The sequence below is a fragment of the Pimephales promelas genome, chromosome 19 (assembly GCF_988280905.1).
Source record: "Pimephales promelas chromosome 19, fPimPro1.hap1.1, whole genome shotgun sequence".
Taxonomy (NCBI): domain Eukaryota; kingdom Metazoa; phylum Chordata; class Actinopteri; order Cypriniformes; family Leuciscidae; genus Pimephales; species Pimephales promelas.
The window spans coordinates 7318519-7331572 of NC_142787.1; the positions used below are offsets into that span (position 1 = coordinate 7318519).

General features: G+C 41.2%; 1 protein-coding gene across 1 annotated transcript in view; it reads left to right on the plus strand.

Annotated features, from left to right (window-relative positions):
• tmem164 (transmembrane protein 164) overlaps window positions 1-13054 on the plus strand; it is a 56815-nt gene that overhangs the window by 38320 nt on the left and 5441 nt on the right. The window contains exon 4 of the mRNA XM_039650276.2: window positions 3589-3667. Coding sequence (XP_039506210.2) covers window positions 3589-3667 — 79 coding nt within the window. The remainder of the gene's footprint in view (window positions 1-3588; window positions 3668-13054) is intronic.

A 13054-nucleotide genomic window follows, 5' to 3' on the forward strand; every position in this document is an offset into this window, starting at 1 on the left:
CCAACCCCGTAAGACCTTCGTTCGTCTTCGGAACACAAATGAAGATATTTTTGATTAAATTTGAGAGCTGTATAACTACCACATTGGCTCCTAAGGGACTGCCTCTTGACGGCCCAGAAAGTCAATGAAGAAAATGTTTAAATATCCCAAGTGACTACCGTGGCTCAACTATATGTTTATCAAGCGACGAGAATACTTTTTGTGCGAAAAAACAAACAAAAATAACGAGTTTATTCGACTATTCCTTTTCTTCCTTGTAGGCCAGAAACGAGACTTCCTTAGATTTCCACGACGCATGCGCGAGAACTGAACTGAAGTAGTGTAAGGAGATCGCAATTCTCGCGCATGCGTCGTGGAAATCTAAGGAAGTCTCGTTTCTGGCCTACAAGGAAGAAAAGGAATAGTCGAATAAACCCGTTATTTTTGTTTGTTTTTTCGCACAAAAAGTATTCTCGTCGCTTGATAAACATATAGTTGAGCCACGGTAGTCACTTGGGATATTTAAACATTTTCTTCATTGACTTTCTGGGCCGTCAAGAGGCAGTCCCTTAGGAGCCAATGTGGTAGTTATACAGCTCTCAAATTTAATCAAAAATATCTTTATTTGTGTTCCGAAGACGAACGAAGGTCTTACGGGGTTGGTACAGCATGGGGGTGAGTAATTAATGACTTAATTTTCATTTTTGGGTGAACTAACCCTTTAATGTTGTCATGTTCAATAACAAGGATAGACAACAGAGACAGTCAATGAGCATAATATGTTTGTATTCTACATTTTACTTTGTTTTACCAGTTGTTTAAGTTCCACATTACATAGAACCCAATATTTGTTTTGTAGCTAGTATTCTTTTAAGGATTCTAATGCATTTAATGATGGAGAGCAATAAACTGATTTTTTTAGATTCTGTGCCTGTTTTGGATGTTTATTATATTTTATGTGGCAGAAACAAATAGGGAGGACACTACTTTTTCTAACATTTTAGACATAAACGGGAGATAATCTGTTCTCCTGGGTCAAGCTGGGTCTTCTTGATAAGGGTTTGATTACTGCCAGCTTGAAAGTTTTTGGGACATGCCCTTAAGAAAGGGAAAGTTAATAATTTTCAGAGGATATTCTGAGATAACACAGTCTCATCCCAAATCGTCATATAACTGACGTTTTGGGACGTATTTTGACCATACGTCAATATTCGCCTTTTTAGGGCCCCCTTAAACGTCGGTAGATGGCGATCCCGGGCCGTCATACAAGTGACGCTTTACCTTTAACGTCAGTTAGGTGACGGGTTAGGTTTAGGGTTAAGTTTAGGTATGGGGTAGAGTTAGGATCCCATAACCTCATCTACCGACGTTTAAGGGGGCCCTAAAAAGGCGAATATTGACGTATGGTCAAAAGACGTCCCAAAACGTCAGTTATATGACGATTTGGGATGAGACCGGGTTGTCTGAGATTACAGGTAACAACTCTTTCAGTAGCTTAGTGGATATAGGTTACAGCATATGTTAAATAAGTTTTGTTCACCCTTCTTGTCCTATAACATCAAATGCCTGAAGCTGTTCACTGGAGATACTATGAGCATAGAGCCCGACCAAACCATTTCACTTCAGTAATAATCGGATTGGTCTTCCGATATTATCAGCCGATATGAGCCTATCACAGAAATTTCGGTACGGTGTATATGATGCAGATATGCTGCCGATATAAACTTTTTTTTGCAGAACATATAACGTGGATAAAATGCTTATAATTGTGTAACTAAGTAGTTTGTCCAACAAAGTGCATTCATTGTTTGTTACTGGCGACCCAGGTTACTGTACACCAGCAAACCATTTCACTTCAGTAATGATAGTAGAAGTAGAGCCACTATCCAGTATACACTATCAGGCGAGTGTAACGGTGTAAGATACACATTAGCTTCCACTGACAAGGTATTAAAGATGGCTAGCTCACCAGGTGACAAAGTAGTGTTAAGTCACCATTCAACAGTCTCAAGCCAACACCACTCATTCTAACTAGTTTGCAACTTACCGTTAAGACATCGCTTGACTGCTTGTCTGCTGCTGCCTGAACAAGACACTGGAAGCGAGTGGCGCGATGCGACAAAAGACCGTAGAACCATTAACGTCCAGGGTAAACAGCTGTTGCAACGCAAGCAACAACTGGTTTAGGCACTGTGTCAACCTATACAGCCCAACGCTACGTTACAAAATCAAGCAATACTTCAATAATTTTTATAATTATAACACTTTATATAGGGCCATTTTGTATTTTATCATTCTCAATCATTCACCCTGCCTCCATTACATATTTTTGTCACACAAGTGTTTGATCACCACATTTGAGTCATCATTGCAAAAAATATGCATACTGTATTCTATATACAGTACAGTACCAGTCAAGAATGGTGTGTGTCCAAGCATTTAACTGCTTCTGTACTATAATATAGACATAAAAATATTGCTACTGTATTATAATATATAATACATAAATAATATCAGTAACCCCATATCGGTCAGGCTCTACTATGATTCTTTCTGCTTGTCTTAATTTTATTATTGAAGTTCATTAAGGTATTACAGTACTGTGCTGTGAGGAGAAATTCCTGAGATTGTTTTTGTCATTTTTTTATGAGCATTCAAATATGAAGATCTCATCATTTTCCGATAAGATGAGATCACATTTTCATTTTCTCTTAACTTGTAATCTTCACGTGCTTTCTTAAGAGCATGAGTCTGAATTTGTACCCATGTGTGGGGGTTTCTCTTTAACTTTCTTCTTCAAACAGAGAGGTGCAACACTATCCAGAGTTTTTATTCATAGTCAAGTCAAGTCACCTTTATTTATATAGTGCTTTTTACAATACAGATTGTATCAAAGCAGCTTCATAAAATGAAAATAATACAACAAATTTTGTTTCAAGAAGAAAGGCAGATCAATAATATCGTTGAATATTAAATGTACCTAACTAAGCAAGCCAAAAGTCAGGCAACAGTGACCGTACCAAAACTCCCTCAGGTGACATAATAGAGAAAAATCATTTGGAAAACCCAGGCTCATTCCTCTGGCCAACAAGCGAACAGTGAATCATAGTTTCTATCCTCGCATCAAGTGCTTCAGATCTTTTGGGTACTGTACAGGAAAAAATAAGTGCACTTCCATCACTGTAATATTTCACTGTGACAGTAGTCAGAGAGATGGAATTGTGTGTATTTACTGCCATTGTCTTGTGGAGGTGGTGATGGTTATTTTGTATGTTGATGGGAGCTGATCACATGTTTATGGTTATTGTAGGCTTAGGTCATCATAGTACTACCAAATGGTAGCAGGAAGTGTTTTTTTTTTTTTTTTTACCTGACCTTGATTTATATTGTTTTCCTAGAGCCACCAGGTGGCGATGGCACCATAGTGCTCGAGCCAGTTATCACTGCTTGCATCGATACTATATTTGTAATGGTTTAGTTGTTTGTTTAGATGCTTATTGCATTAGGATATACAGTAGTTATAGTATAACATGCTGACACCAAATAAGACTAGAATGCAAGGCTCTCTGTATGTTTTTGTCATCTAAACATATTTTTCCCCTGTCACAGCTTCCATTTGAAAAGGAGATCTATTATATTCAACACTCCATGCTGTATCTTGTGCCTGTCTACCTCTTCAGAAAAGGAGGTGAGTTTCTGAAGTATGGTCGAACAGTTAGTCCTGGGTTGTATTCTAGAAATTCATAACCATGTGACATACCTGTGTGTGTGTCTAAGAGAAAGTAATCAGATAACCTCACCTTTTGGTTCCAAAAAATGGAGGTAGCTTTTAGGGTAAGTAATAGTGATTGGGATGAGACCGCCTATGCCAAGACAGAGTCTTTGAAGGGTCGAGTCCGAGTCGTGACCGAGCCCGTTGGTTTTCAAATACAGTCGAGACAGAGTTTTTGAGGAAGCAAGTGCGAGTCAAAATTTTGTCCCGACATATCAGTTTTGGTATTCATGATTTAATATCACCCCAGTTACTAATCAACCATTAGGCCTACAGACTAAGCTAAATTGGGAATTGTTTAGAGCAGTCGTCTTAACGTCTTAAAGGGATAGTTGACTTTGAAATTAATTTTTGGTCTGTTTTGCTTTGCTTCATTGCTTTGTTGAGAATTTCTGGTGTGTTAATCATATACATATTCTGAGTTGGATGAACTTACTCCCAGTAGGGCTGAACGATTAATTGCATTTGCGATAAAATCGCGATATGATGAAACGCGATTTTGTAATCGCAAGAGCTGCGATTACACTGGTCACTTGATACGCGAGAGAAAAGCAGTCTGCAAGATAAAGCATCAACTTGCCACGCTACGCGGTCTGGCGTCCAGAAAAGAACAGTGTATTGTGTTATTTATTCTCTCCTTAACAATCCTGGATCGATTCAGAGAATTTCAGAATCGAGTATGAGCTTAGTTTTTAAACACAGATGCGTGATGACGCTGCGCGTGCTTTAGAAACGAACCGTGTTCTGAATCTGCTTGCTTCTATTTTCTCGCTCTCTCGCTCTCTCTCTTCCTCACTCACACACACGACACCGCTCGAACCTTCCAAAACATAGTAACGTTATTTTATAAAGGTCGGGGTTGAACCAAATTACAAGGACATTCGCGGGCTTCATTGAACAGGTTTTGCCGCTTTGCTTGATGTTATAACGTTACACTGTTGCAGTGCGCGTTCTCTCCCGCGGGTATTTTCTTTACAAATGCTTCACAGAGGCATTATTTATGTATTTTGGAATGCAGTTGGCTTATATTAAAACCATGAAAATCACTGAGAAGGCTGCTTTCATTTTAAAATACTAACGCGTGCTTTGTGAAGAGCGCTCGTGCATGCGTTTTTTTTTTGTTTTGTTTTTTGCATTTCAATGAACATACAGAATCAATGCCATGGGGTAAATACAATTGAGAATACAATTACATGTTATAAAGCCAGGAGAGTAACATGTAACTTACACAATGAGAAAGTTTTAAGAGCTTTGGAGTTGCTGGATGTACTGAGAGTTTCTAGGTAGGCTCATTGGTAAATGTACTTGCATGTCAAAATGCTTTTATGACGCGAAATTGATGTTAACACGGTCAGTTATATCTTAAACCAACAGGACAAACCACATTTACAATTTCAAAAGAGATATATGCATTAGTGTGAATGCAGCTTATCATATCTAAACTGAGGGGAAATCACTCCAGCTCTTGAATGAAAAACATTCAGACAGCCTACTTTTAAATACTGAGACCACTCTTTGTTTATTGCTTGTAATGTTTTTTTTGTTTGTTTCTTTTTATTTACTAGCTTTTATATTTTGAAGCTATATTATTTTATATAGCCTATTTAAAATTCTTAACATGTAATTGGTTTAATTAAATGTTTTTTTATATTTATTTTTTAAAGTATGTGTTTTTACACATGTAATTAAATACATATTTTAAGAGTTATTAAGATTAATTAATAAGAAAAAAAGTAGATCGGATCATGAGCTATCTAAAGATTCCCATCCCTACTGTACAATGATTTATTGCTTGTCTTTGTCGACTAACACAGAAGGTAAATAACTTTTTTTTTTAAATCGCATATTAAATCGCAATCACAATATTGGTTAAAAAAATCGCAATTAGATTATTTTCCAAAATCGTTCAGCCCTAACTCCCAGGTGTGTTTTTGGAACCAGCATACTGTACCTCGAGTAAGCAAGGTTTGGATTAATCAATCAAGAGTTCAGGGTAGGGCTGGGCGATAAATCGATTTTATCGATTAACTCGAATTTGTAGTTTGCGCCTAATTGGCTTTATGCACAGCTGCACTACTTCCTGAACTTAAGCCAGCTCCTTGTTTCCTGTCTGCTATTATTGCCCAAACTTGATTAATGCAGGTGTGTCTGATTATTGTTGCTGTGACTACTGAGGTCAGGCACACCTGAATTAATCAATTTGACCAATAATGGCAGACAGGAAACAAGGAGCTGGCTTAAGTTCAGGAAGTAGTGCAGCTGTGCATAAGGCCAATTGCGCCGATTTTCTCGAATGAAAAAAGAGCAAGAGGACACTGACACCAACAGACAGAGCAGGTTGTTATTGATATGAGACAGATTCTCAGCTCTCAGATTCTATTACGAAATTCAAACAATAAACACCATTTTGGCGCTTGTGAATGTGACGTGATCACGTGAAAGATCACTAACAGATCTCAGTTCAAGCGGCACGTGAACCGATCATCTGTTACTCTTTACTGCTAACTTACCAAAATAAAACCGATCGATCAGTGTTTTTCAACTGCGGGAAAGATGTCTATAAAACAGCTGGAGAAGTTGGAGAACAACATGTGTCACGTAATGTTACATTTACCTCAGACCCTATGCCTCAGACTCAGGAATGCCTTTATATCACGTGAAAGATCACTAACAGATCTCAGTTCAAGCGGCACGTGAACCGATCATCTGTTACTCTTTACTGCTAACTTACTGAAATAAAACCGATCGATCAGTGTTTTTCAACCACGGAAAGATGTCAATAAAACAGCTGGAGAAGTTGGAGAACGCCGGTTACTGATGTAACCTTGGTTCTATGAATAGTGAAAGACCGCCAGAGACGGTCGAACATAGTGGAAGGAGTCGCGTCTCGCGAGCCATATCGAGAATCTCGTATTGATTTGTCACCTGTGACCCTGACTGATGACATGTCGGAAGCTATATCCGCTACATTCATGTCATGGTCGTTCTCTGCAGTCATTCTCTCAATCCGAGTGATCTGGCGGTCTTGCTATTCATCAGTGATGAGTGATGCCCCATGAAGCGGTCTTCAATACATACGGTTGCAATACACTCACTGGACACAAGGCCATCTGGGAAGCCTCTTGACGAAACGCTGCAAGCGGAATGGGTTGGTTCACAAAGCCATCAGACAACACCTTAGGTCGGAAAGCTGGATTCGGCCAGAGTGTAACCTGATTGTTCTCAGGCCCCCACCTGAGACACTGTGGACTCACCGAGAGGGCATGAAGCTCACCTACTCTTCTGGTTGACGTTATAGCCAAGAGAAAAGCAGTCTTCATCGAGAGACTTCTAATATCAGCCTGTTCAAGTGGTTCATAAGGCAGTAAACGCAGACTGTCAAGTACCATCTGAAGATCCGACTGGGTATGCATTATCCACACCGGTGGATTAAGACGTACTGCTCCTTTAAGGAAAGCCACCACCAATTTTTCCGCACCAATCGATTTCCCCCCCCAAGGGGTTCCGATGTGCTGACAGGGCTGCCACGAATACCATTAGAGTCGCTGGGGACCGCCCAGTGTCCAATAAATTTTGTAAGAATTCCAACACTGAACTGATAGAGCAAGATACTGGGTTAATAGACCGATCTGTACACCATGAAACATAGATCTTCCATTTACTGGCATAAGTACGACATGTTGATGGGGCTCTTGCATTCATGACAGTGTTCCTCACATCTGCAGAACACTGTGAGAGCTCCTGCTCAACCCCAGGGGCCATGCACATAGACTCAACTTGCCCGGTGAGGGGTGCCAAAGCTCCCCGTTCATTTGTGACAGTAGGTCCTTCCGAAACTGGCAATAGTTGTCGTGGACCTGGTTGTCTGGTTTTCATCAAAACACGGGTATGTCGGTTTGAAACATTGCCGACAACCGTCTGGCTATCAACCAACGCTGAAAAGGATGAAGGTGTAAAAGTCCTAAGTGAATGGCAGATGAGGCAGCCGTGAGAAGGTAGTTTGGAGATAGCTTGCCTCCTGCTGTGAGGGTAGCCCTCATTATTCTGGAGTCCAAATGCAATCCCAGAAAAAATATTGACTGGCATGGAGTAAGGCAGCTTTTCTCTAGGTTTACCCTCAGGCCTAAAGCAGTAACATGCTCCAGTAGGCGCTTCGTGTTGTTGACTACTTGCTGAGGGGATCTGGCACCAAGCAGCCAATCGTCCAGGTAAGGGAGAATCAGCATGCCCTCTCGTTGTAGAGGTTCCAGTGCCACCTGCATACACCGTGTGAATACACGGGGAGAGAGGGAGAGGCCAAATGGTTGGACTCGATACTGGTATGTCCTGCCCTGAAATGTGAACCGAAGGAACCTTCTGTGATGAGGTGCAATGGGCACGTGGAAATATGCATCCTTCACATCCACAGAGGTAAACCACATGCCGGGTTCGACTGCCTGTAGGACATACTTGACACACAGCATGCGGAAAGGAAGGTGTTTGAGACTCCTGTTCAACCAACCATCTGAGGTCCAAGATTGGCCTGAAACTCCCATCCTTCTTGCGAACTAGTAAGTACTTTGAATGAAATCCCCCCGGATGGACTTGGGGGTCTACCAGCTCTATTGCACCTTTTTCCAGTAGCTTCTGGACCTTTAAAGATGGAGCAAGAGCTTGACGAGGGTCCCGAACCACTGTGGGCCGAGTGTGTGTGCATAATTGGGGTCTGTGACGGAACTGAAGACAGTAGCCCCTGTCGAGTGTGTCGAGGAGCCACTTGTTGTTTGTAATCCCTCTCCAAAGTTGTAGTTGAGAGGCTGAAAAGTGTCCCATCACAGACCCTGGACCATCACTGATGATGCGGAGCGGTTTCCCTACCCCTGGGGGGGGCGACGATAAGTTGCTGCAGGGCGAGCAGGTGGTCTACGAGCACGAGATGCCTCCCTTCTCGAGACGTAACCAGGTCGAGTAGCCTGCTGTCCAAGCCTGTAAGACTGTCCCTGCCTGTGTTGGAATGGATTTACATGACGCACAGGCATTTGATGTGAGGATGGTCCATAACTCACACTGTGTTCAAAGTGTTGGGACCGAGACTCCACTGCACAAACTCTGCGTTCAAGAGCTTCTTGAGCGGCTGGACCAAAAATCTGCCCAGGTACCAGTGGTAGTTGACGAAGATTGTTACAGCATGCCTCTGAAAGTCTAGACGGTGCTAGTCAAACCTGCCGCCTAGCTTGTGTAGTAAGCCCGAGAGCCTTTCCGCTAGAAAAAGCGGTTGACCCCAAGGACTGTAAGGAAGCATCAAGTAACTCTGATGTGGCATTATCTGGTGGGGCAGTACAACAAAAGATGAGCCATGGTGTTTCCCACACGACTCAAGCCTGAGACAGTATTGTAAATCCTAACCAGCAGATCATCTGTGCGTTTACACTCTAGGTTGGGACAGCGAAGATTGTGTCTAAGAGTCTTATCTAGTGACACTACCAGTGAAGAAACACATGGCTCGACTGGAGGGATGTTACCAATACCTTTTTCAACGGCTTCAGCCATTGCCGCTAATGTACGAGCCACACGATCAAGTCAAGTCAAGTCAAGTCACATTTATTTATATAGCGCTTTTCACAATACAGATTGTATCAAAGCAGCTTCACACTGATAACATGAAAGTAGCACAACATAGATCAACAACATTGCTAAACACTAAATAACCCCAACTGAGCAAGCTCAAAGCAAGCCAAAAGGAAGGCGACAGTGGCAAGGAACCAAACTCCATCAGATTGGATGGAGAAAAAACCTTGGGAGAACCCAGGCTCAGTCGGGGGCCAGTTCTCCTCTGGCTTACATTCATATTGTTTAAATATAAATATTAAATATAAATATTGTTTATGAATCAAACGGCGCCATAACATATCGCAGGCGTTGAGTTGTCTCTTCACAGGCGTTGAGTCGTCTCATCACAGGCGTTGGGGCATCCGAAATCATCGTGAGAGGCTGGACACAAAACTGGACCTGACGAACGCCATTTTTCTTGGGACAAGCGTCCCGAGATAACAGCAGAAAGGCAGATGGGAAATAATTAGCATAGCTGATGTTCATAATGATTTCCGTTATAACTCACAAACTCTCCGTAACCTGAACTCTCCGCAACCCAACCATACGCGCCGACCCGTTTGTCTAAAAGGCTGTCGAGCCCCACTGGTGCGTTAAGCAGTTTCAGTGGCAAACGGTTCCGTATGGCATAACAGAGGACTAGAAGGTAAGCATTATGTGTATACTTGACTAAAGAGATGCGTCTTTAATCTAGTTTTAAACTGTGTCAGCGAGTCAGAGGCTCGGACCGGATCAGGCCTGGATAAAGGAGCTGACCGAAACGCAGAAGCAACCACATGTGTGAAGTCAGGACAACTTGGCAGTAGGAAATCCTCCTGCTGGGAAACTGAACGACACAAGAGGTTTGACTGACCTGGTAGGGGAGGAGGTGGATCCAAATTCCGCTTAGCGAGTGCCATCTTGAGTGTGTCTTGCAGAGTGAAAACCACTGAAGGCGCATCCTGAAGGCCAGAGCCGTCATCACTATGGGAACATTGGAACTGAGAATGTGAGGGTACCGTCCCCTCCATAGGCATATAACAATCCTGTTCCTCCCGGTCTAAGGAGTCAGAGGCCGCAATAGATAAAGTGTCTGGTTCTCTCCTGGAAAACCTGGATGCCAGCTCACACCTGGGCAAGGGAGGAGCTAAAACACCCACCGCTGTCCCCTCGCTCACATTTTGATGAGCAGGGGGTACAGATAATAAAGCCTTAATGCCCTGAACTGCATTCGCGAGCTCAGCTACTTGCTGGGTCTATGTACTTATTTCAGAGTAGGTTCGCATCTTCTTTGAAGGCCTTCCAGTCCCACTGGCCAGACGTTTGCTATTCACATGCGGTGCTGCCCCAGTGGATGGAGCGGAACTCCTGAACTCAGGATCAAATTCAGCCAGTCAATGTTGTCTCATCTCCAAGGACATCAAACTAAACTCAGGACATGGGTCTACTAAAGCCTCACGGAGGTGATCAATGCCTAGGCAAGTGGGACATTGAATGTGAGCATCCATGATGTCCATTGGACGGGAGCAGAGGGAGCATGAAGCTGCCATAACATCCAGACCAGTAGTTGGGGAAAAAACCCTGGTCAACCAATGGGGTTATATATTAAAAGGCGTTATAGTTGCTACAATAGCCTTATTAATGTATTACTCTGGGAAACCAATGAGTCTGACATAAAAAATAGTCGATCAGGCAATAAACAAATACTACACGCAGTCTGACAGAACCCTGGTTAACCACTGAGTTCACGTGAGCACTTAATTACTTGTGTATTTACTTATTATTGAATCGATATTAAAGCTAATAAATCAATATTGAATCGAATCGAAATCGAAGCCTCAAGAATTGAAATCGAATCGAATTGTGAAATACCTAACAATACCCAGCCCTATTTTAACCTTTAATAATACCAGCTGACAGGGCTCTCTGTATGTTTACAGCATTAGGTAATTTATTTTTGGAGAACAATTAACATAACACATTAACGTATCTACCTAATATTTATCCAAAGGAATTTATACTGAATCAATATCAGAATCAAATCTTTGAAATTGTGAAATTTGTGTTAAGCAATAATAAAAACAGTAGCATACAGTCTTTGTACCATGTAAATATTGTGTTTATGGTTAATAAACCTAATAAAATTATGTTTAGTTAGTTACCCAATAATTTGACAATCACAATAAATGTATTGTGATGCAAGTTGTTTTTAGTATATTTTTTTTTACAATCCCAATCCACCCATTTCATGTTATGTTACATTTACACTATTTACAATGACAGGGCCTGCCCTCTTGTCTTTTTGGCTTGTTGTTTCTGATTGCACTTTAATCCAGATAATATCACAGAAGGGAATATCAAAACAAAAATGTAAAACTTGTTTTGAACAATTTCTTTGTCATCTGCAGATTGATTTTAAGTAGGGACAGAAAAAAATCGATTTAAATCGTAAGTCGGATTTTTTGTGAATATTTTTTTGGGGGATTTTTTTTTTTTTTTAGGCCATATCGCCCAGCCCTAGTTCAGGGTATGTTTGACGGTAAAATAACCTTGCTTTCTGGAATACACCCCTAGACCCCCTGGACCCACATGATTATATCTTCCATTGTCCACATGTGCATCACATTGTCATTTTAGCTTCCCTGTAAACTACTATTAAAATCAGTAGCACTTTCTCTATTCCTTTGGCCATCCCTTAATCCCTCCCTTATTCTAGCTTGTACTATCCTGAACGATGGATGGCTACAACATTGTATTACTAGCGTTTCCTCTTTACGATATTTTTTTTAAATATAAGTGTCTGCTAAATGAATAAATGTAAATTCGACTGATATGACCATTTTGGATGGAATGGCATTTCATGTGCCCTGAGTAAAAGACCCATGAGTGAAGCAATGATGCTCCGAGAGAAATAAGCAAACCTGTAGTGTCTCGTAATGTTCAGACAGGACAACTACAGCTCCACAGTTTCTGGGATATCAATGCTTTGTGTGAACGAATTAATTTATTATTTAATCATTTAATTACATTAAATATTTAGTTGAATAATGAAAGATATATTTCAAATAACACCATCTTTCTTCTGAATTACATTATATAGGCTATAGGCCTATGTTTTAGTTGATAGGAAGGATATCATAATAGTTGTAGCCTGTTCTGATTGAATGATTGTCCTTAGTTGGACTGTAGTTGGATTCCCCACCTTTGCCTCAGGGCTAAAATACATTTTATCTTCCCCATGATTTCAATTCTGGTTCTACTGTAGCTACAAAGCTTTTTTATGATAAATAAGATATGAGATACATTTGTAATTTATGGAAATATTAATATAATCATTCCCTGAATTTGAATTATTGAATATAATGATGAAAACGTCATTGTGGGCCCCCTTGCCCAATAGGCCTATGTCACGAAGAAATTGAAGACCGTAAGTACGTCTTTTAGTAGGGATACGGCTCTTCCGGTTAGCTTTTTACAATGGTGGAGTCTGATGGATAACGCTGGACCAAATCACTACGCAACCTGCCTGAAGTGACATACAGTATGATGATGTGGTTCAGGTGGTAAATGAAAACTCTCCAGTGGTAACGTGTGAAAGCTGAGGTATGGCTGTCTACGTCCTGATGCAGAGCAACCGGTAGCTCTAGCCGTTCGCCAGTAAGGTAAATGTTTCTATGGTAATAGCGAGTTGGACCAATCAGCAGACGTTGCTACTATGCTTACGATTGTGGGTAG